Source organism: Onychostruthus taczanowskii, unplaced genomic scaffold, assembly GCF_017590055.1.
Source record: "Onychostruthus taczanowskii isolate IOZ18803 unplaced genomic scaffold, ASM1759005v1 scaffold153, whole genome shotgun sequence".
Taxonomy (NCBI): domain Eukaryota; kingdom Metazoa; phylum Chordata; class Aves; order Passeriformes; family Passeridae; genus Onychostruthus; species Onychostruthus taczanowskii.
In genome coordinates, this window is record NW_024498719.1 from 271,851 (window position 1) to 297,545 (window position 25,695).

A 25,695-nucleotide genomic window follows, 5' to 3' on the forward strand; every position below is an offset into this window, starting at 1 on the left:
AGTGATATAGCAGACTGAGATAAAAAATGGTCTGGGATGGAGCCAATTTCTCTCAGCTGGTTGTTCAACTACCAAATCCACATTTAGCATTGATTAGGACTGCACACAGAGGAAAGCTATAAAGTGGGAGAATATAATGAAAAGTTTGAAATGCTCATTCAGGCAGACAGGAAGAGTCCAGGACTGGTATTTGCTGCTGAAGATGGAGATGCAGGTTTGGGGGAGGAAGACTTGAGCACCTGGAGCACACATGGGCTATTGGCTGAAGAGGTAGGATGTGAGCTCTGGATTAAGCAGCTGGCAGATGAGAGTTCTTTGAAAAAGCTGAGACTTTGGAATGATGTGGGAGCCATGAGGCAGAGAAAGTGACATGTAGGTATGGGGGGGGGGGGGGGGGGGCGGAATGAAGCTCTACAATGGGACAAGAGCAACACAGGTCCACAGTCCAGTCCAGTGGTAGGCCAGTAACAAGATTTCTGTGAGTGAAGAAAGGTGAAGGAAGGGAAAGTGCAAACACACGTGTACATGCCCCAAGCCCCTGTACTCTTCTACATTTTCACTGCTGGAAACCATCACAGCCCCCTGCCTAGCCAGATTGAGGATGTCCCATAAGTCTGTCCTTCCCTAAAGAGCAAGCGGAGGCTGCTATGGCAATAGCACATTACCCTGACTTACTGAGAGGAGGGGCTTAATGACAAAAGATATTTCCCTTGCAGTGTGATACCTGCTCTCTGAACAGCTGCCATTGCATATGGAATACTACTGACACCTTGGATAATAAGCAGTACTCGCAAAATAGAGTTGTGATTTCAGGAGGTCCAGATTAATGGAGAGAAAGAACACAGTCTGGAATCTAGACTTCTGTAAAACAGATAACTCCAATTTTTCTAAAACAGGTAAGAGGAAAGATTTAATAAATATTCATTGCACTTGTACTCTCCAAAGCAATGATTTTTTTCTGCTTAGTTATTACACACAGATTGATACCTACTAATACGTATAAATATAATATTCTTAAAATAATATTTTCATAAATACTCTCTTCAGTAGGCAAATTCTTCCACTTTAACTTTCCTTCTACTGTAGCTTGTGTTTGCCATCTACGACTTCATTAACTCTCAAGCAGGGTTCATCAACATAATTTTTTAATGAAAGAAATGGTACTTAATCATAACACTGATATGTATAAATGAAAGGAATTGAATATTAGCACAATCTTCTTACCTAACTGCATACAAATGTTGCAGATGTTATTGTTCCCACTGTACCAGTAGGTATAACATGCTAAATGCACTTAAACTAAAATATGTTAAATGATCCACGTAATGCTCACATTGCTTTATATATCCTTTCACATCAATTCAGTTGAAATAAAAATGGGTGATCAGATGATTGCCTAATAAGGTAAGTTGTTAAAGTAAAAATTGCAAAAAATGTTTGTTATTTTTATAACAAAATCTAGGCCTCTATATAATGCTTTGTTTTATAAAATGAGCGAAAAAGTTACACTATGAAAACACACAGAAATATTATGGGGTGTGAATGGTCAGAAATTTGGAAAACCTATCTAGTAACTGGAATAGATTTGTACAAGATTAAAATACAATTCAAAACAGCCCAACAAAATTCTCAGAGTAATTCCAGAAAAATAAAACAGTTAATGTAAAATAAGGGCTTTTACTATAAAGAATAGCAAACAAAAAGTAGCAAGGGGAAAAGAGAGTAGATAAGGAGTAATATTACACAAAATAAGCTTTTGACTCGACTTTCTTTTTTTGGTTTTTGTTTGGTTTTGGTTTTTTTTTACTTCAGGAAAAATTAGTTGCTTATTATGAACTTGTTAAAAATGTAAAATAAACTCCAACAGGTATGACAGAGAAGAACATGGTTATTAGGATATATTTACACATAAAAAAATTATATAATTAAAAAAAACCAAATAGATGTGTTAAGCCTAATGGACCTTTGCAAATGTAAGTTAAATGCCATATGAATGACCACCAGTGATAAACTCTGAATTAACTGTATACAAAAATCAAGATTTTCCTGTCATAATGTTTCCTAGCTCCACCAGAAGTTTCCTCAAAATGTAATCTTTTACTGGAACCAGGTCTTTTTATCTGCTCCAAAGCTTTGAAGAGCACATCAACAGTACTAGGGGAACACAGGGTAGCACAGATGTCAGTGTTTAGGGTCCTGCAACAAACCAGACAGTAACCAAACAGTATTTTTTTTTCCAGTCCAAGAGAAAAGACAACTCACTAGGCAGATAAAATAAATTGAGTCAAACAGGTTACTTTCTGAAAAACTGAAGTTTTTCCAGTATATTTAGATCCACAGCCCATAAGACGGTTGCACTCAAACTGCAGAAGCAGAAACAAGAGAAACAGTAAGTTCTTACCCATGCATTTAGCATGCTTTCTTGTCTTAATTATGAGTGATGGAAACCATAAACTTCAACAATTTCCTGGGCATATTTGTAATATTCTAATACCAAGCTCCTCACTGAATCACATGTATTCCTTTAATTCTGGGTCCCCCATCAAGGGATTGCTCTTTCTGCCCACTTAGTGCTCCAGGTCATCTTCACCTATGACTGAAACTGTTCAACTGGAAAATTAACTTCAACATTTGGGAAGTATTTTTTAACCTTGAAAACCAATTCTACTTTCTACAGAATTTGGCAAGTCTCATTTTAGTCAGTACTAAAAACATATGCACACTATAATGCCATGGTGCTGTTCCTCATTCAGCCCCAATCCAATACGTGTATGTGTGCTGGCTGGCTTTGCTTGAGAATACATGGACTTAGCAATGAAGGCTGTAATGTTCAGATTAAGAAAGTCTTCTTAATATACAGATGCAAAATTTTGGATTCAAACTGTGAAGACAATCTAGTATATCCTGTAGCTTGAGTTATTCTGTTGATGCTAAGACAGTAGACAGAAAACTTGCTATTGTCTGATATAAAAAAATGTCACCTCTGAAAATTATTACAGCGCATATCTTCTGGACATCAGGATAGCTCCAATGGCTTCAGCATAGAGCAGAGCATGCTGCCTGTCTTCCTGCATGCAGTCAAACTGCATTCGTTATTTTATAGGCTTTGAATTCTTCTGACGGAAGACCAGGAGATCCTGGAATAGCACCAAGCTGGGGGTCAAACACCTTGAGTTTTCCTCTTGCTTATTAAGTTACCTCAGAAAAGGTTCTTTTTATCTCTCCACCTGCATCCCTGTGTCCACCCTCTAAGTCACTCACTTCAGTTACAAAGCACAGCTTCAAGAACCTAGTCTTATTTAAGGTCTCTAAGCTCTACTACAATACAAAGAATTAACAGGAGACAGCAAAAATATTTTAGACAATTCAAGCAGGAATCCCAAGGTAGACATGTGGGAAATGCCTACACAAACAGACATATTTTCTAATGACTCTCTGAGCTCCATATGCACCTTACACAGCTGGGCAGCTCCATCCCCTTCAGCTACAAAACCAAGTTCATGCAGCTCAGCCCTGCGTGCAGCCCAGCAGACTGAAGGCGATGAAGGAGATAGGGGGTTTTGTTTCGTTCAAGTTGGTGACTGCCCTGACAAAGTTATGAGGCTTCACATCCAGACTTTATCTGGCCAACCTGGAGCAAAGCAGAGCAGGTGGCACAGTTGTTTGCCTCCCTCCATTTAGACCTACCTACAGCCCTTGGCCAGAAGCTTAATAAGATCGGGAACCTGGCATTCCAATTCCCTCATGCTGCTATGGCCATACTCTTTGCAGACAGTTTAGGACTTATTTATACTGCCATTTCTAAGGCAGTACACTTCACTGAAGAGGAAGGCAGAGAGGTAGGAAATGCCATTTAATTCCATGAACACACAAACTCTAGCCAAGAGGATTTTAGGAAAATATAAATTTCCTACACCTATTCAAACTACTTTTAATTGAACATATCATGAGATAACATTACTTAACTATCTTTCATGTTTTAAAGGATTTACAGGGGTATCTTATAAATGTCAGAAGAAAACAATTACACAGTTTGTGTAATTTTTTATATTCACAAAGGCTAAGGAGCAAGGAAAGTATAGCTACCTTAGGTTAAAGTCCAGTGCTTCAATACTTTAAAAAAATACATTTATAGAACAAACACTCCCCACCTGTGAAATACACTGTGAGTAGAACAGATGGTTTTCTATCTACATAATTTCCTGGAAAGTCACTTGACTCCCTTTGTTGCTGAGCTTCTAGAGAAACTACTTTTCCTCCTAATTTTGTTGAGTATAGTCTAAACCAGCTTTCTGTCAGGTAACTGAGTGGACTGTAAATTTGCAAAGCACAATAATGTAGTCTTTATTTAGCAGGTCTTCAATGCAGCTTCTGTTTGTTACAGTTTGACCCATGTATGTGAACATACCTTTGGAAAAGTCTTAATGTATTAAGCTTGACATGAAAGCATGAAATTTACGAAAAAAACCCACTATTGCCAACTCAGTGGTTGAAGATGTTTCAAAATTTTCAATTAATCAATAACATTATGAAAAGGTCCTTTCTTCCACTCAAAGTGTGGCCTGTACTGATGAAAATTTTATTCTGTCATCCTAGCAAGCACTGCAGTGGACTCTGATCTATAAATTGCTGTTGGGATGATCCTCCTCAAAGCTTCTACTTGGACAGATCTCACAGTTTGGCGTTGTTTGGAAATTTTCTAGAAACATAACAAACTGCAATTGGTGACAGCTCATTCTGACTGAGAATATTCCAGCCTTTGGTTTTATTAGGAATAAAAAAACCATTAGAGTTAAGCATAAGACTTTATAAGCATTAGAAACTTGCTTTGAAAAATGCACTGCACATCTCTATTCTACATATTCCATAAAGGGAATTGATATAAAGTAGGCCATTAAGTTAGATGAAAAGAATATTCTCTAACCCGACCAAAGCATCATCTTTTAATCCTGTGACAAATATTTACAGAAGAAAATCAAAGAAAAAGGTCAAAAAAAGCACTTTGTCTAGCACTTAAGATGGAAAAGTTTCTGTGGCTTTCACTAAAAGCAGAATTTCATCCTCATTTTTCTTGATCTCAGTCACAGCTCAGTGCACAGCTGCCCACATGAAACTTGCCCCTAGGCCCCATACGGATGCTCAAGGCAATCAGAGCAATGATGGAACGAGCAATGGGCAATTACTGTCCTTCTGTCACCTCCCCTGCATTTTCCAAAGATAGATTAGTGGCCAAGGGACACTGCTCTCACTTGAGAGTGCACACTTTTTTTCTCACATCCAGTGTACACCACAGTACACAGCAGAGAGGAAAGGACATAAAGCTTCTCATATAAGTTCATGAAGATCTGCTTGTGTAGATGTTGTAGAGCAAGCTGTGTTACCTACTTGGAGTTTACATTTCTTTCAGATAGAGGAGAGAGTTTTTACATTATACTGTGTTCTGAATTCTTTTGCCAGTTCAAACACACTGAATTTAAGTTATAATTTTTGGATTTTAAATGCAATGTATCCAACTCTATTTTTATTTTAAAGGCTGTTGGTCTCTCTTTTCCCTTCAGGAGTACTCCTTGGACAGATGATGAATGGTACATGCATTATTTTCATTTGCAACAGAAATCCTAAGCTGGAGTGGTACTGTTATTTGCTGATTCTGGTTTGCCTTTTGACTTTATTAACAGGATTTCTAGGCAATATACTTGCACTACGACACTATGTTTACTGCATGAAGACATGGACTACCAATACCATATTTCTCTTTAATTTGGCACTGTGTGACTTTACCTGGACTCTCATGGCACCTTTTTCAGTATATTATAATATCCAGAAGTTTGCCATCTATTTCAGTCAAGCATTTTATGAGATCATAGGACTATTTTTTAGTATTAATATCTATGGAAGCGTGTATTTCCTGACACTCATCAGTTTTGACAGATACATAGGTGCTGTTCATCCCATCAGTTCATTAACATGGTGGGACAAAGAAAAGGCTGTGTTTTGCACCATTGGGGTATGGATCTTCATAGCGATTGCATCAGGGCCTGAGATTTACCACGTAGTTGCAACAGCTAGAAGACAGCATGATATCATAAATTACCTGGATAACACTGAAGAACCATTGCAATTTGCTGTGCCATTCACACTCTCCAAATTTCTGCTGAGATTCCTAATTCCAGCCACAGTCATCTTTACATGCTATATGTTGACACTCAAAGCATTGTTACAATTCAGTAAACGTCAGCAAGGAAAGAACAGACTTGTCAGGCCTCTGTTACTGATTTCAGCTGCTATGATTGTGTTTGCGGTTTCTTTCATACCTTACCATGTTATGATGATGGTGATACTAATTTACAGAATTAATTGCCAACCACCCTGTGGGAACATAAGCACATTAAGCGCAATTTACAAAGTCACGGAGATCATCTGCAGCACCAACAGTTGCCTTGACCCAATCATTTTTACAATAGCAAATAAGACATTCTATCAAAGAATTAAAAGTATAAAATGTCATCCCAAATGCCAGTACTGCTGTTGTCTGAGAGGAAGGGTAAGGGACATCACTGTGTCCCTGAGAACAATGACTTAAACACCAGTGTACAAAGACTTGCATCTCCAGCTGCTCACTTGGCTTTGTGTCATGAGACCCATTTCGTATTTGGTCTACCATATTGTACAGTTATCTCTCAAATAAGCAAGAATACACAGAAATGCAGAGTAAAACTTAACATGACAAGAAATACTTCTAGCTCCTAGCTTTACAGAATTGGCATTGTAAATATTGTTGTCATACCCTAATTTATTGTGAAATAATACTTCTATCTGTATGTATGTGCAACATGGAATAAAAAATGATGAAAAGTTCTAAGTAGCTCCTTTAATTCTGGGAGAGAAAAATACAACAAGATTAAGAGCAGACAGTGCTGAGGAGCCTCCTTATAGTTTCTGTTAATTATTTCTTCATCTGTTTGTAAGTGCTGCTGTGATTGTGATTGTGCAATTAATAACTGTCAGAATACTTACAGCTGAACTGTTTGAGCATTTGCAGAGAGGCTTTCTACAAGTACTTCACTTTAATGCTGCTTGCTCTAGAGTTCCACCAGCAGTGGAACCTCATTAACCCAGGAAAGTGCAGCACATTTCCAAAAAACAAACAAACAAAAAAAAAACAAATAGTGAGATAGAGTCCCTGAGGATAGAACCACGGTGAATCTGCTCATGAAACAAACCAGCATGGATTAGAGTGCTAAGTCTTCTCTCAGGCAGCAGGAGTTCCCCCCAAACCCCAGGCAATTACGCTTGTTTGTTATTAGTGCTCTGCTTCAGGGGAGCCCGTGTTCTACCACAAACTCTGAACTCCTCAAAAGGGAGAAGCCTGCCTTGGAAAAGCTCTGAATGAGCTGCAAGAAGGGTAAGAGATGCCACTACACAGAATGCTTCTTCTCCTGTTCCTCTGGGGTCTTAGCATCACAGTTTCAGGACAGTCCAAGATAATTACACTACAATACATTTTAGTCCTTCAACCAGCACAATAGTCATCAGAACATCCACCTTCAGGAGTCATTAAATATATGTTCTTTCATCACACTGCATGGGCAAAATAATCCTGTCCCAATAATCAGCCACCTGCTGACTTGTTTTTGTGCCAAGTTCCACATATTACCTTGTTAATTATGAAAGCTCATGTATCAGTGAGCACATTAACTTTACTTTCAAAGTTACTGATGACAAAATAGATTTTCATATACTTTATACAGTCTTAATTCTTTAATTTCCACAGTTTTAATATAATTTACTCCTTGTATGTATTATAAAATTATTCTGTTCTACATGGGTATTCAATCTCTCTTGTTCTGTTTCAATTGTATTTACTAAACATATATGTATAAAATCTAGAATTTTTTTTAATTGTCTGTAACTGTGACAAGAAAAGAAGTCAGTTCTGATAATCTGAAACACTTTACAAGTGTTGGGATGTACTATTACACTCACAAAATCCCACAGAAAAATTGCATGCCTATGTGTACTTACCTCATTCTAAGTACTGCTTCTTTCCTTTGATATTTCTTAATATTTGAATTTTTCTTACTTTAAAAGAAAAACATTCATTTTTTTTAAAATTTGTCTATTGGAAATAGGCCTCCATGTCTGTTTGCCTCCATTGTCTGTGTCCACAAGTTCCATAAATCTCATTAATTATCCATCAATAAAGCCATCTATAACAGAGGTCCCAAGATGCTCACACATATAAGAGAAAAAGGGGGGGGGAAGAGAAGTAACAACCTCATGTTTCTAGAAAAATTAGTCTCAACCAACCCTGAATAATGAAGAACAGAAGGAAAAAGGCAGATAAGGACATTGCTACAAAATACATCTCTGCCACAGTACCTCTGTTGGCTGTTCTCCCAGCCTGGACATCTCATGCAACATGCCTTTGTCCTGGGCTGAGTCTAAAAGCACTGCATAATCTTTAAAAAGAGATCCTTCCATCTCTTACCCCAAGATATTCCTGTTTCTCATGATACTCAGCAGTGACTATACTCCAGTAACTGATAATGATTCTAGACATTTGTTTTCCTGATTATAAATGGTTATATAATCAATGAAACACTTTTTAAAAGCATTTTTGTCCAACTAGGCTGATCTAATGCTCATGTTGCCCTGATGGAAACCAAAGGTTTTCTGCAAAGTAAAGTTAAAAGGTACAGGACATCTGTTCATATTTACTTGCTTGTAATTTTACTTTGAAATACGTGCTCTTAAAATGTTTTATTATAATATTACCTGGATAGAATGACATAAACAAACAAAATTATATGTTTATTCCATTTTGCTACAACAAGTGAACAATAAACTAAACAGCCAAGAGCCAAAGTAAACACCTTCTGCTATGACAAATATGTTGCAATATTGGTTTCTCACTGATTTTTGTTTGGTTTAAATCTGAGGAAATGGTATCCAGTTAAATACCTAACTATTACGAGTTTAACACTTTATACTATATTGTAATAATGTATTAGCCTACAAAACTGACTGCAAGGTAGCTTTTGTGTACCTCATCCAGATATTCTAACATCTTCATAATACATTCAATGAACACAAGATAGACCATGGCCTGAAAGATTTGACCTTTTATGTACGTGCTCAGCTATTGTCAAAGAAACAACTTCCCCATTTACTATTGTACATTCAGCAATGCTTTATAAGCAACAATTATTAAACCAAAAGTTTCTACATTGAAGAGATAAATTTCGCTACAAATTTCCCAAAGTTGCTAATGAAAGCATATTTATATTCTCTATTTTTCTTTGTAATACTTTCATCTCACAGAGAAACTACTGAAATGTTCAGTTATTAAGACAGGAGCTCACTTTTTAAAATAAAAATGTTCAGATGTTCCCTAAAGTTTGGTTTTCTCTTTGATATACATAAATGAGTGTATTCTGATATCAAAGTTTTTCCTTTGCTATGCCTCAGAATCACCTCACTTGGCAAAAAACTATAACAATACCACAATGCTATTAAAATACTTCACTATTGTACATTGCTTTAATCTGCAGAAGTCAAATCTCTTTGGACACAAGAAAAAATATGCTTAGATTGATTCTGCAGCGGGAGGAACCACAGCAGAGGCAGGTGATATGGCTAAGTCTATCATCTGCCTTGAAAGAGGAAATGTAGCTTCTCTGCTCCTGCTTTAGGGAGACATCCACGACTCTGAGGGGCCAAGTTTCCCTGGAGCCTGCGATCAAGAGATGATGGGATGTGCTGGCCTCCTGCAGGGACCTATCAAACCTTCAGCCTTCCCAAGCTCTCTTTTCAGGACTTCAGCTTGGCACTTACCAGCTCAGTCCCTTCCACTTCACATGACTCAGCACAGATGGGGCTTCCTCCAGCTGGGAAAGGTGAACCTTAATCAGGGAGCACTGCAGCTCTCAACTTTTGCAGTCTAAGGTAAAATGCAGCCTAATGTCACAAAAGGCAACAGTCAAGGTCTCAGCTACTGACCCAGCAGGAAAACTGATGTCTTCACACAGAACACTGCGTGCTAAGACAAAAGGAGCTCAGGATCTCAGGTTTCCCACCAGTTCAGCCAACACTGGTCAGAAGACTGATGTCTCTAGCCAGATGTCTTTCCACTGGGCTTCTTGTGCAGCCTGTCTTATCTGATTTTGGTGGTCTCAAGGGCCAAATCTGAACTAGAGAGTGCAGGTGAGTGCACACAGGTGAAATGCATAGCACTCTGCCTTCCTTAGAGAAAGAAATGCCACTTCAGAAATGCCACATAGCCTTTAAAGATCTCCTGCTATTTCTTGAAGAAGAAAATAGAATTGTTCAGAAGACTGCATGTTCATCTTTTAATACCAAGAGGAGAATGGACTTTTGCTGCTGCAAGGAAAGAGCTGACACTTTCTTTTCTTAATGGATTACCCAAAGGCAAGAAAGAGCTGGGTGGTGATGGTCAGTGCCATCTGCCATATCAAACGTTGCAGGGGGGTCCTGAAGGCACCAGATCTCTGCTTTACATTCATGTCATTGCTATTACCTAGAGGCAATACTTCAGGCTGTTGATTTGGAAGAGTTGTAAAATGCAGACAATGTGGGAAGGCCTAAAACTATGCCAGGATTAGTGTTTAGGCAGGCTTAATTCCGAATTTTTCTCTGCCTCTCAATTTCCATTATAGAGATTTAGCCCATCATTTTAAATTTAGACTTTACTATTACTGATTTTATTACTTCAGGTTTAGACTTTTGTGCTGACGCAGACAAAAGGAAACCTGTAAAAATAGGTATTGATTTCCTGTAATGTTTTAGAACATTTTTTAATGGGGAAGTAACTGAAAACCCTGCATTAGCAACAGAAAATGCTAATGCATTTGTTCCTGAGGTGTAGATTTTTTAATTCTATGTGACCCAATCCCAGGTTACAAAACTAATGGAAAAAAAAAAATTCTCTTTTTAAAGGGCCTCACTGCATAATTTTTTAAAAAGCTAGTTAAAGGGCATGTAAGTATTTAATCATATTTTTGCACTCTTTATTCTTTCAGAATTTTTAGCATTTTTTAACTGCCAAACCTATGTAGCAATTTCATGATACTCCTTATTTTTTTTAATTTTAGAGCCAAAATGTTTTATCACCATATATGTCATGTCTCCAGAAACTACATTTTCCTTCTTTAAATTCATTGGAATCTAAACTTCATAGCAGATGAAAGAAACATAACAGTATTTATAGCCTGTGTAATGCTGATGTTGAACTCTGAAGGGAAGTGCTGAAATCTCTGCTCTTCAATACCAGTTTACTGATGCTCTGCAACAACTTGTCAAAAAAAATCAGGGTTTCTCTATAGTCTTTGTTCTTTTCTCCTGAAGCCAGTGCACAAGCTTATTTTTAATAGTAAATAGAATTGCTTACAATGTATCTTACTACACAGGCCTTTAAAATAAACATTTACAAAAATTTTGAGTCAGAAAATAAAGCAGATTAAGCATGAGGTTTATTTTTTGTCTTCAATAAATATTTGCAACTCTGCTGTCTATGATGGAGACTGTGACTAGATCTCACACTGGACAAACAGGCACCCCAGGGGTTAGTGAGCATGTCTGTATTTCCAGTGCAAAACAAAGTGGAGAACTGGTTTTGTGGGACCAAGGGGAAGCACATTCCAGTGACAAAAAAGATGCTCTCTAGCTCACAGTGGAGTACAGGGGTATGCACATAGACCTGAGCCTTTCCAGACTCAGTGAAAACTGCTTTTCTGTAAACTGTACACTTCTCAACTGGCACCTGTAGATGCATCCAGACCAACACCTGTCTGAGCACCAGAAAAGGATACAATCAGAGTTAATCCAGTCCTATGTCAGAATCAGTACGTGCTGCAATCTGCACAGATCTCACACAGGAAGGCTGATTATTATTCTGCTAGACCTGGACCAGTCTTACATTTAACAGTTGTACTTCTAACAAGTGACTGTTTGTATGTTTGATGCAGTTTTGTTTGGGGTTTTTTGTTTATTTGTTTTTGTTTGCTTGTTTTTTGTGTTGGGCTCTCCTTCAGACTTCAGACAAGTGTACAAACTCTCATTAGGGATGCGTTCTGCCTTAATTTACTACAGGAATAGGTTTTGGTGCTGTTTGGTGTATGATTGGACTCAATTATCATAAAAGTGTTTTTCAACCTAAATGATTCTGTGATTCCTAACTTTACAAAACGTGAGGTTTGCTAGTTCCACCACAATTTCCATGCCTTACCTTCCAGCAGAACTAACTAGAGTCCTGCTCAGATGGGATTTTGATTTATCAGAGAATGAGGGATAACAGATCTGCTATTTTCATTCTGTGATAATGGTTATAGCAGACGAGGTCCAGCTGTTTTATAGCAGGGGTAGCGGCTGCAATTACAGTCTGTGTAAATAGTTGGCCAGAACCACAGTTATCAGAGGAAAATTAGCTTTTAACAGCAATTCAGACAGAAATAATTATCTTTCAACAGAGGAGCACCTTCTAGTGGTCTGAGTGAACACGGCAGCTAGTTAAACAGTGCTCCAAATAAGGAGAGCTAAATATGCTAGATGAAGAATAGTAATGCATATTTCTGTACACTATTATTTACTATTAAATTCATTATTTATTTTTTAAAAAGGAGAAAAAGCCAAGCATATATTGGAAAAATTAAAACATTTTTCAATTACAGTATTTTCTGCTCCTCCCCTTATCCTTGCAGACCTAACAGTTTGCTAGCTTTTTATACAGTTACCTCGAAAGAGTATTTTTGCATGTTCTACTTGTAACGTACCCACCCTTTTGTTTTCTTAGTGAAAAATGAAAATTTGTCTTCATTATACGCCAGCTCCAAAGGAAATTTGCCATAGAAATACTATTTTGTTCAGTTTCACTGATTATTATAACACAGTTTCTCCAATCAGAGAAGTAAGCCTTACTAGTATTCCTAGTAAGCCTAGTTTTTGCAATTTTGTCCTGGTTACTTTTGCAAACAACATCATATCAAATGATTGAAAATTTAGTTTTTCCTAAGTTACCACTAAATATAGTGGCTATGACAGTTTAGTCTAGTCTGTGGTCTCTTCAATCTGTATGTAGTAGATAATCCTTTTTGGACACAATTATATAGTGTACATAACACAAATGTGCGATTTCTAGAAAAGCAAATTAAGATTATCAAGCAGTGCTCAATATCATGTCATTGCAGGATATTTGTGCATTGGTGGTGGGGCTAACTATATGAAACTTAGATTTTCATGACATTTCTTTGAATTTTGCAATTGAGTGAAAAATATCAACTGCAAAAACCCAGATTTTCAGGTGATTAAAAGAAGACACAGCTATTAAATTTTTGACTCCATAAACATTATAAACATATTCCTGAATTATCAAAGTAGGGAACCTGACCTGTTTTTTTCTGAAGAAATTTTTCAGCATTTGGAAACTTCAGCCCAAAACTGAAATAAGTCTTGTGAAGATTTTAATGCATGAAAGCTCATTTTGTATCGTTTGTTTTGGTGGTGCATTCTAAAATAGATGTGTTGAAATAGTTAGTAATTTGGCATCTTCCACCCCCTGCTAGGAGGGCATAGGGATAGTAAGACAAAGTGAATGGAGTTTTGGGGTTGTCAACCACTTCTGTAGCCACAGGGTCAATACTCCGCGAAACACTGCAAGTGCAATATTCTCTCATGTTATATATTATAATGCATTGATTAATGTTTTATACACAACCTTATATGAGCCTCAACCAGGTTCTGACTGAGTTTGATGGCCAGCATGGCATTCTGATCACCCCTGGGCACACTCATCTGCCTGGCTCAGCTGCTGGCACGGGCAGTGTGGCCCTGACCTCTGCAGAGCCCCCAGCACCTGCAGCTGCTCTGCCCTGCGCCCAGCCTCAAGAGAAGTTTGCTTTCTGCTTGCAGCCTAAGAGATGAAAATCTGTAGGCATCCCCAAGAGAGCAGCACTCCTGTTTTACTCTCTGAATTTAGATGTCATACAAAAGCGACCTCTAATTTAGATAAAAATCTCTCCACCTTTGGTTGTCACAGAGATAAAGCTCATGGGACCGCAAAACCACTTCAAAGTAATCTCAGCTGGAACCTATCAAGATTAACATGTAGCAAAGTGGTAGGCATGGAGAAAATTGTTTGTAAATACTTTTTTTATTTGCTGCATGAAAGTGACACAAAATTGAATGTTGCCCTAAGCCCTGAATTCTCCAGATCAGGAACTTCATAGACACTCCTTATAAAATATTAGTTTTCAGTTCCTTCTCCCTTTTCTGTACCTCTAGCACATTACACTGTCAGGTGTGAATTAAGATCCATATTTTTTGTCACTTACATCTATTAGCAAAAGAGCTAGGATATTTGTGAGGTTTTGGTACTGAAAACTGCAGTCTCTCAATCTTTAGGCCTTTTACTCAAGTTAAAATTAAATATTGTTGCTGCTGTGATTCTCTAGGAATGTTTTCCCTCATCTTGCCTCATCTCTTTACTCCCTCACTGCCCTATTTTTTTCATTATTTGTTTAGCATGTTTGATTTTACCTGAATCTTGCACAGATTTAATTTCTTCTTTGCTTTACTATTTAACAAAAGTGTGCTTCATAGTAGACAGACATTACATCAGTGTCACAGAAATAGAAAATATTATTTAGCATGTACATAAATGAGCCTAAAAAGCCCTACACAGCTGGCCACTTTGAAAGATCATACCCCAGGGGTGCAGATGAAAGCTGAATTCAAGGCTCTACTGCTACCTCTACTCAGATGTCCAGCCTGCTCCCAGGAGTCTCCTTTCCCACATAAAGGCACCAGGGACAGTGTGAATCCTCAAAGCAGGAGAGAGTTTCTGCTGTTCCTGCCAAACCCTGGCATGAGTTACTCAGTGGGGAAAGGGGCATTGCCCCTTCTGATGAAAAAAGAAGAATGCAGAAAATTCTGTTTTCCAGCACCTGAAATTAGGGCATGTGCCTCTCATGGCTCAGCAATCACATTTAGAAACCCTGCATTTCTGCCCTACCTGTATCATAGGGAACAATTACTGATCCTTCATCCTTGAAACTCAGTCTGGTTAGTGAAGACATTTGCAATTTTTTTTTACTTTTGTCATATGTAAAATATCTATGAGAAATGTATACACCTACTATTTGCTAAATTGTTCTTATATCCTGATAATGTATTCAGTTTTTTAAGGACCAGAATATGTTGAGGGTTTTTTTTTTCATTCTGGAATTTAAAATATATATATATATATATTTATATTAAGAAAAAACTTTATAAGGCAAGTGCACAGGCTGGGGAGTGCACAGGCTGGATTCGGCTTGTGGTCCCAGCAGAATCACACAGAGAGAAATGTTAGCTTTTGTGTGAAGGACCTTCATGCCACTGACAGCCTAAGGGGACCAAGGAAATCATGTTCTCCTAAGGACTCTTCAGCAGGCACATGGCAAGGTGATGTTCCACACTAACATCCTCTCCATCTCCTCCTTGTATGGAATAATGGTACATGAAATTTGCCCCTGCACTAGGCTGCACCTGCACTATGCCCATCAGGATGCATCTACTAAGAATAAGCTCACTTCTATTTCTGGAAATTGGGGAATGGAGACATATCATTCCCATAAGTGGCAGGCATCATTCCAAAACCACTCCTGGCTTCAAACAGAAAGAAAAATCTGGAACTCATGTCAAAAAGATCAAACCACAGATTTGACACATCAATATGAAATAGCAATGAACTTATTTTTAGTTTTCAGTCACTGGATGCTAAATATTATCTAGAGCTTTTCCGTTATGGAAAATCTGACACATGTAGCTCGTGCTGCACTCTTATGCTATTGCTTGGGGAGTGGGGTATGCACCTCCAATAGAATCAAATCTTTCATCTTTTTGTGGCTACTGCCTGTATCTCTCCAATTAAACTCTATAATTTACTACCAAAAGACTGATTCCACAGGCTAAGTGCAGACAACAGTCTTCTCATTGAGTGTGAAAAGAGGAAGCAGTGAAATGTTATGGCTCTTCTAAAAATAAGAAATTAGGAGGTCACTTGCATGCTTTTCATTTCTATTTAAAAGGTCACTTGTGGTCTCCTCATGAACGATGTAAAGTTTAAAATAAACTGATATCTGCATTACTGTCAGCTTGCTAGAGCTGGAATCTGATGAGCCTGCAACTCATTCAGTATTCAGTGGCTGGCTGAGAGCTTCTTCTTTTTATGTTGCCTTTTCTTTTTTTTTTTTTTTTTTTTTTTTTTTTTTTTTGGTTTGAGGATTCTGGCTCTCAGAAATGCTTGCTCACAGTCATTTGTGTGTTATTATTAGCAAACTGTTAGACTGGCCCCTTGGCACACATTTTGTAGGACCAAAATAATTTTATTGCATTGCTTCAACATTTTACTGGTACAAAAGAGGTGAATTGACCGTGAGGCAACCACAGCAGACCTTGAATACCTTCCACAGTATTAACTTGGTCATTGTTATTAAAATACTGAACAGGCTCTTCTTTTACCAGCTATCACCTCAGTTGTTTTTTATTAGGCTGAAGTCATCAATGGGAAAGAAAGAGCAGGAACAAGGTTGCTGGGTTTTAAGTGACAGTCCTTAGTGTAATGTAAGACACAGAGCTGACAACAAAAAAGAATAAGCTCTATCAATCAGCTTAGAATTTTACGCAAGTATTGCTATATGCACTCCACTTGTTTCTACAGATGGTGGCATAACTGTTCCTATCACTACCATCAAACAAGAATGGGAAGCAATCTGGCTGAAGGACAAGCATGCAAAAATCTTAACAAATCTATGGGAAGCTTCTTTGGCAAAACAGATCACATGGCTCACTAGCTATTTCACTATGAAAGTGATATGCCAACAGCAGCAGCAATACCACTGCCCAGGTTTTACACTAACATGACCCCTAATATATCAAGGTACTAACTGATCATATATGTAATATTGTATGAATCTATCCTGTTACCTGACTGACATCCACTTCTTCCATGTAGTGCACATCATCCTGACCAAATCCCAGGCTGCCCAATTTCCTCTTGCAATCTTTATTCAGTTAATACACCCCTTAAATTTCAGCATAAAAGCAGACACCCAAGAGTCTGCTTTTAAGACATTTCTGTGATCTTTTAGAGCCTTCCAGATGAGATGTTTGACAAAAAGGGTGATGTTTTCAAACCACATACCCTGGGTGGGTGTTTTGTTTGAAACCATCTATCATGAAATTGCTCCCAGCATGGCACTGCTGTCCATTAAACAAACTGCAACATTTGTGTGCACCCACAGTTCAGTGCAATTCCTATCATGAGTGCTTTATTCATTTGTCTCAGTGTCTATGAAGCTCACATTATCATTTAATTTTAAACAAATTGCATACTGTGAACATTTGTAAGAGAGAAACCCATTAAATTCAACATTTATGCAATGGCTCTAATTTATTCACTGCATTATGACTTCTCCATTTTAAGAAATATAGATTTAGCTATATGTTTCTTGTTTTCTCTAATTTTTTATAACACATTAAGTATTTAGTTTTTCCATCCACACCATTTGGAAAGGAACTTACAAGTATAAATCTAAGAACACTCACTGGCAATTGATTCAAACCCAAATACAATACAAATACAGTCTGTAATCAGACTTTTAACCAAATTTTAATATATCTTTAAAATCAGAAAAAGAGACAAGTAGAAACATGTACATTTTGTAATAAGTTTTTTAAAACTGATGTATCTAATATGCAGCATAAGCTATGATTAGTACACTGGTAAGACTGGTAAGGACCAGTCAAAGCAAAAATGCTGGACTGAAAAAAATAAGATATTTTCCAAGTATACTGCCCATTTATGCATACTCCTAAAAGCTTATTCAAACTGAAAACTTATTTTTACATGCGTAATTCCTAGGCTTTTTTGATGTTTTAATACCTTTCTGGTCCCTAAGCTTATTCTCTTACCCAGACATAGCTCCAGTATTGTCCCTAACACGGAGGTTTTACACTAGAGGGGCACGGATGAGAACAGCTATTGTGCTGGGCTCAGTGATAATGATTTATAAGGATCATGTTTATCTATACTGATGCAAAATGCACAGCCTGAACTTTGGGCAAAAACAATCCCCACTGAACTCAGAATTTAGGTCTGAAGCAGTGCAGAAGAGCAACTGTGCACATGCTGAGCAGGTGCCAATTAAAACATACACTTTCTATACCTTAAACACTGTGCTATCTTCCATACAATGCCCCAGAGCAATATGAAAAATAGGCAAATGCTTATTTATTAATTTCTTCTAAGTCAAGATTTGAATGCATTTTTTGAATCCATAGCGTCATCAAATGGGTCAGTTTATAAACTTTCTCTGGTTTAAATAAAGCAGAAAATTAATGAAGAAATTATCACTCTCCCTTATCTCAAGTAATTCACTCATACAGAAAAAAAAAACAAACCAGGGGTAGGTATCTTTATTTTTTATTTCCCCAAACTTCCAATGTTCTATGACCTTTCACTTTCCATTGCAAAATTAAAACACAGCAGAACAAAACACCTAACGAAATAGAAGATATGCTTAGTGATGGATCAAAATAATACAGTGGATAACAGCCAAAAGACAATGTTCCACTTGTTCTGACCACATGTCATGAATATATAAAGAATGTACTAGATAAGAGCTATTTTCCAGGGAAATATTTATCATGAGAAAGGTTTATCAAATGAAATAAGCTATTTCTCGACTGATGAACAAGAAAAGTAATTGTTTTCTAATCTTGTTTTAAGTCATGAGGAGTGTCTTGAAGGATTCCCTGAAGATGATACTGCTCAAAGGTTGCAACAAATATTATCAACAGAAAACATTCCACTGTGTCCTCCAGCTGAGATCTCTGCTTCTCATCAATATAGTTTACTTGCTCCCTTATCTCTCTGTAAACTCAGAGTGATTAAGCCTAAATCAGGTTTCCAGCACCTGTCTCCTTCCACTTTTAGACATATAAGATGCTTGAACTTATTTATTTTACTTTTTTAGTCCACAACAGTCATGGCTATCAGGCAGTGACTGTCACAGATGGTAAACTGTATTATGACACAGTTCTAGCTACACTATGTTTCTAGCACCTATGCAAACTCAGCAGCAAGAAATACAGAAGACAAGGAACAAAAAACCATAAAGGGCATAGAGAAAGAAAATCCTTTCCTCTTCATTTAAAGTGAGATGTGCAGACTAATCCTTTTCATTTTCAATTTGCAGCCTGCATGGTGAGCCAAGGGCAGGGGAAGATTGACTGGTGCTATTTGGTTTCCTGACTGCAGGAAGTTATACACAGGCCACAAGAAATAAGCAGTCACAATTTTCTCTGCAAACAGAGTTTAGTAGAGAAAAAAACCAAAATAAATAAACAAACAAGGATTTAAAACCAGAGTGGTCCTAAGCAATTATACATTTAAAAAAAAAATTAAAGAAAGAAAAATTACACAAGTAGCAGCTACTTAAAGAAATAGACTATGGAAATTAAAAACAATAAAGGGGTGAATTTATTAACTGCTTGACGACAGAGGACACATTCAATGAGGATCTCAATAAAAGGAGTGGTTTCTAGGCAATGAAGTCATTAAAGTATTGCAAATAACAGGCAGAAAATATTTCAGCATGGGCTGTACAAATGTCTTGGAGGTACAGAGATACCTGAAGCTGTAAACTCACATTCTCCACACCAGCTCCACAGCCACATCAGTCAGCAATACAGTCAGCTCCTCAGTCCCACTGCCTGCCATCTGCTCACAGTACATCACGAGCAGCAGCACATTTCCACTGCCACGCTGTGTGGGTGCAGCCCCACAGCACCCGAGCCAACACAAGGTACGGCTGCCACAGCCCCCAGCTGCCTTGGCTGCACAGCTCTTGGCCATCTCATCAGCACTGGCACCCAAGTGAGCACATCAGGTCAAGGAGCTGCTGTAGGTGACAGCAGAAGCAACTGATTTTCCATGAGTTTGGCTGCCTGAGCTGGCTTGCTGCACTGTCACATCAACAGCAGCACTGGCTCAAAATGATGTGGCTGGCATTAGGAGGGTGGGGTTGTGACAGATCTACAGGGCTCAAATTGCCATGAACCTCAGTGTGCAGCAGCTAGCCTCAAATCAGATTGCACCTACGCCCCTGTTGCTTGTCCAGACCACAACCACAAATATCCATAAACCAGCATTGCCTTCAGGGTTAGGAATTTCTTCCCCATTAGTTTCCTCGCAATGCTGACCCCATCTTAGTGCTGCCACAAACATCAGAATGGTCAGACATGTGATCCTTACAGAAATAAAAGATGGGTGCTGCTAATATGGGCGAGTTCCCTATCCTGTTTCACTGAGCAACTGCACAAAGGCACAAAGCAGCAGACACTGACAGACTTTCCCCGTTTGGCAGTAAGACTGAATCAAGCCACTTTAAAATTTATGTTTAGCTACATATGATATTCACTTACAAATCCAGAGGGAATTATCATAATAACCTACCCAGACAGAAGATAATGACTGTAGTGAGAAAAATGTGTTCTCAAAAAGAAAAATTCATGTCTTGAAGAGGACATATCCTATAAAAACTTGTTCCACTGGTTGTCTAGCCTTTCAGATTAAAAAAAAAAATGCTGGCTATTTGCCACTTCCAAGCACTGGACCTTGCATTACATATGCTGAACTAAAAGTTCTGCCCTTCAAATTTGAGCAAGTCACTCTCTAATCTTCCCTTTATCCTCTCAATCCTATCACTATTGGGCTAATTTTCTAAATTTATCATCAGTTTCATCACTTTTCCTTAAACATCTTCAGTTTAACAAAATAATTTCTCAACTGGGGAAGCTAGAATTGAAAGCATTCTTGTGGTAGCCCTTGTTCCAGGTAAAATGTCCTCTTTATGGGAACATTTTACATTTACCATTACACTCTGGTAAAACAGCCTAATAGTCTTCATGATGCTTAATTATTTTTCAGAATAACTGCTTCAAGAGAAGTCTGTATTAAAAGTCACTTAATGTGGCTTTGCTTGTTCATTCCTCAACACAACAGCTTTACATTTGATTTATTGAAACAATAGTGGCTCTCTCTTGATCTTAATAGAATGAGACAGACTAAGGAAATGGCCTATTGCTCATGTGCTTTGAGGTGTTCCAGTAACCATCCATCCTGCAGTGCTACCAGAATAAGAATATGGGGGTTGTCCATCTAGACCAGCAGCAACACACCCAGAGTCAGATGTTTCAAAGAACAGTGCAACTGGCTGAAGCAGACATCTTTTCTACTGAAGATTTCCCTCTAAAACATGGAGACAGCCTTGAGCCTTCAGATGCAACATTCTCTACACGTAACTTAAGACAACAATGGATATTTTTGTATCTCTATATATTCACATCTAAGTTCTCAGTCTCAGAATTTATTCCAGGGCCATTTCATCCCTTTCAGTTAGTCCATGTACAGTACATTCCTCAGTTAAGTCATAGCTTGTGTATGGAAACATTTACTGTCATGTTTTTCCCCATTTCCCGCCTTTCCATTTTACTGATTTGCTCTTGTACTAAAACAGAGACAGGTCCTACCTCTCTAGAATTCTCATTTTCACATGGGAGCTCTTCAGCACAGCTCTGCTAATACTTACAAGACCTCTGCTTCCACTTAAGTGTCTTTTGACAAGACATGAAGAGCTGCTGCCCCAAGGAAGAATTCCTTTTCTTCAAATTGCCGATAAAGTTACATAATAAGACCTAAAAACTCGTCTGAAGGTGCAAAGTACATTTGTAACACAGAAAAATTGAAAGTTACTGACCTCCCAAGTATTTCAAACATGTCAGCTTTCACTATTTTTATCCTTTTTTGACTGAAATCATTGAGAGATATGCTATGGCATTTGTTTCCATGATGGTGTAAGCTTTGACGTACTGAGTTCTATACAGCTCTAAACAGTGGAAGCAATTAAAAGCAAAGTTTACTAAATTGCCACGAGTAGAAATCTAAGCAGAAAAGTCAGAAAGCCATTACCAGGAATTCAGCAGATGCATCTTTTAACTTACCAAACAAGCGCTGATGGAAGAGAAATTTCCCAGCTATCAGTCCTGTGAGAATGGCAAGGAGCCACAGAAACACCTTCAAAAATCTCCAGCCTCCTCCTTCAGGGTATTTATTTGTTACAAAGGAGAAACAATTACCAACAACAATAACATTGGCTTCCGTTTGGCTGTGAGATACTGGGTCCTCAGCAAATATTAAGAAGTTAAAGAAGATCACTAAGTAAGCCACAACTAAGCGAGACCACGGGTGCTGGAAGTAGTAGCGGAAGTCTTTATCCATCCTCAGATACTGAAGAACTGGGTTTTGCCTGTATGTAAAGACACAAATGCATAATGTTATATATACTTGAAATTTTCAGAGTTTAGGACAGGCTCGCACATTACAAAATCAAATCATTGCAACCTTGTCATCAGTAATTTTTAATACTTTAGACTTGACTAGAAATGAAAGTTTCAATCAAAAGATATTGTTACATGCAGGCACAGGGAAAACTGAAATTTCTCCCTATTCCAATGTAAAAACAACAATGAAACTTATATACATTGTAGCACAAGATTTTCCATCTCAAATAACTGTACTTCATGCACCTCCTCCATAATGGGACATAAAGAGAATGACTATAAGAACATGGCAGGCTACCTAAAACCCTGTGTCTTTCCAGCCACACAAAATATACAATACAGATTTCACAAAAATTTATGCTAAGCCTAAAAGGAATCTCTTTCCATGTAGGAGAAGGACGGAACCAGCCCAGAAATCCAGAAGCCTTCTACAGGAAGCTTAAAAGCATACGACCCAGAAACATCAGAAACGTGTGCTCATATGAAAGAATAACGTCTTGGAAAAGTTTCTAGAATTAATTCTTGCAAGTCAGGCAAGCCTGTATAAATCTTTTCATTGACTTCAGGGAGTACACATATGTTTTCAAAACCATAAAATAAGACACCCTGAAAACACGCTGTTCTGTATGAATACAAAAAACTGTATTTTGAAACCTGCCTACTTATTAAGTACTGCTGTAGAAAAATGCAACTGAGCATGGAGAATTTTAGTTGTTTGCCATTTGATTTCTTTTTTTTTTATTCACAACCACTTTATATGCACAAAGATACAAGGCCTTTGTGTTGTAGAACACCAAAATTATTCAAGCGACACAGTGTGTAGGAAGAAAAAAAAAGTGTCTAGTAATACTGCTTGTTTATTACAGCATGATCCTTCAAGGATACAGTGGCAAATTTTTGCAAATGTCATATGCCCTGAAGCAAAAAGAAACCCAAAACAAACAAAAATCAGCCCACAAAATACCTAAACCTCCTATCAATTACTCGTCCCTTCCTGGACTTTTAAGTTAGGACTTACAAACTTAGAAATGGCACGAATTTCAATGTCTCCCTTTAGTTAGTCCCAAAATTATTTCATTCCATAACCCAATTTATATTAGTAAAACTGCAAGTAATCCTGTACCTAATAAATGAAAAGGATAAAATAACCACTGGACAGAGTCAGATGATACATTCAGTAAATAAAAGGAATAATATTCTATTATGCATAAGTTACATACGAAAAAGAAAATAATACCACATTACAGAGTTTAAAAGTTGGCACAAGGAAGTATCGGTCCTTCAAAAACTTTATGAAAAAAAAAAAGTGATTTAAAGTAAGGGTCGTTGCCTCAGAAAATACCTGGGGAGATTAAACTGCCTTTAGAGCCATAAGGATGCCCAAAGCTGTTTCTTGTTCTCCTGTGGTTCTGTTACCATTAAGAAAAGTTTTGGTATTTCCTTATGTGTATGAGCCATCTTAAAGCCCGAATGGGGCTAGAGAAAAACAACTACAGGTACTGGTATTTTTGACAGCTGCCGGATACCCGAGAGTTATCAAACACCCAGCTGAAGACGCTGCTTCTTAGGAAGCGTTTTATAGCATCGGAAGCCAATATTAGCAACAGCAGCGGTAACAAATTGCTAACAAAAATCCTGCTCCTACCTACCTCAGCGCCGAAAACGCGGGTGCCAAGAGCGCCGCGGACCACCCGCCCGTCGCAACCTGTTAATGGACCCAATGCCCCCTGTCCCCGGCGCAGACCCGGCCCCCCGAGGCCACCTCCCCCGCCGTGCTGGCTGCGGCCGCCGCCGCCCCGCCGCGGCGCCCCCGGCGCCCGTGCCCGGCGTGCCCGCCCTTCCCCCGGAGTCTGCCAGCAAGGAGCCGAAACGTGCGCGGTGTGCCGTGGGTGTCTTTATTCACCCCGGGAAAGGGTGGCCGGGGAGCCACGGGGGCTTGTACAGCCGCCGAGCTGAGCGAAACCCGAGCAGCACTCAATTCCCATCTGTCAGACTCCAGGGTTATGCAAATTTACAAACATGGGAAACAGGCGGTCAAAACTGGATATTTATTATCCCAAAGCAAAAGCACAGGGCTGGCAGTAACAGCCAGATCACTCAGGACGAGCTATGAAAACCCTCATATTTGGGAGGGGAAGGAGGTCTACACCCCATTTACTTGCTTGGGAAGGGGCTTTGCTGAGGCTCCAGGGTGCACGCCCAGTCTGTACGGTCACTGTGTCGGGCAAAATGCCCCTGTGCAGCCTGCCAGAGTTGTTGACGTTGCACTTCAGCCGAATTGTCAACCAAAGCCTTTTAATGCGGGATGTGGTCCCTAGTGCCAGTGTGCTGGTATTGCTGACATCCCAGGAAAACGTTTACAGGATGCTCTTAGCATTGCATTGTGACTGAGTTTTAATGCAGTATGTACTGGTTCTGGTCATTGCTGAAGACAGATAAAGCAAACTTGAAGTTGCTAGACACAATATATTTTTAGGAAAAGTCAGGTAGCTCCATTGGAGTGGGTATCTGAAATTTGGCGTCAGACATCTGGCTGCTCCAGGCCAAGGTAGACAGGAATGTGGCTGAGATCCACTGAGGAATGAGCAAGGATCTTTAGAAGAGTCATGCTGCAAAAGACCAGTACAACCAGAACAAGCAGCAGAAGACGACTTGTGAACCCCTTCTGGCAATACAGTATTATGTATTTTTGTAAATAAAAGTAACTGCTATTGAAGATGTACAGCATAATCACCACATTATCTTCCTCAGTGGAATAGTCTGAGACCCTCAGTTTTATGTAGAAAGATGCAGTATTTAGTATTTCACAATAACACATCCCAAGCTATCTTTGCAGTAAAAAGAAAATTTAAAAAGAAAAATCATGTGCAATGTGAGAGTACGGAAATACAGTGAAAAGCACTGCCTGTTCATGCAACAGTTCTGTGTGTACTGCCACGCTTGCAGAGCTCTGTCTCCTTATGTTCAGCTAATGAGAATCCACAGAGAGGGAGGCAGCATGCACTACAAAGAGATCATACTCTTCATGCACCTACACACTAAAAAATATTCTCTTCATCTCAGATTGAAACCCACGCTACTACAAAGCATCCATGAACATTTTTTTCATATAGTAAATCAGTGAGTAAGTTTTTGAAGTCACTAACTTAATAAAATGAAAATAATCTACTTTTCTGTTAAAGTAACCAAAACCATAAATGTTCCATGTATCTCCCCCAGATTTCATGTTGCATTTGCTGTTTCAAGAGGAAGCTGATAAAATTTTTTAAAGTGTAGTGTTTCACTCATATATAA

The 25,695-nt window shown here is 38.4% G+C and overlaps 2 protein-coding genes across 3 annotated transcripts in view; one reads left to right on the forward strand and one right to left on the reverse strand.

Annotated features, from left to right (window-relative positions):
• Nucleotides 1–24,137, reverse strand: part of TMEM117 (transmembrane protein 117) — a 179,063-nt gene extending 154,926 nt beyond the window's left edge. The window contains exons 1-2 of one of the 2 annotated variants that reach the window (XM_041399071.1): nucleotides 24,047–24,137; nucleotides 22,063–22,367 (exon numbers count right to left, since the gene is read on the reverse strand). In XM_041399071.1, coding sequence (XP_041255005.1) covers nucleotides 22,063–22,339 — 277 coding nt within the window. In that variant the 5' untranslated portion in view covers nucleotides 22,340–22,367; nucleotides 24,047–24,137. The remainder of the gene's footprint in view (nucleotides 1–22,062; nucleotides 22,368–24,046) is intronic. The other variant, XM_041399072.1, reaches the window with a different exon arrangement.
• On the forward strand, nucleotides 827–6,583 carry LOC121333040 (P2Y purinoceptor 1-like). Its single transcript, XM_041399073.1, has 2 exons — nucleotides 827–896; nucleotides 5,559–6,583. Exons 1-2 carry the CDS (start codon nucleotides 827–829, stop codon nucleotides 6,581–6,583), a joined length of 1,095 nt encoding a protein of 364 aa, XP_041255007.1.
• Nucleotides 24,138–25,695: the final 1,558 nt, after the last annotated feature.

What these genes read in the sequence shown, in the direction of transcription:
- LOC121333040 (XM_041399073.1), top strand. Translation starts at nt 827, where the DNA reads ATGGAGAGAAAGAACACAGTCTGGAATCTAGACTTCTGTAAAACAGAT. An exon ending in CTCCAATTTTTCTAAAACAG is followed by an intron (nt 897 to 5,558) that starts GTAAGAGGAAAG and finishes TTTTCCCTTCAG; the next exon opens with GAGTACTCCTTGGACAGATG.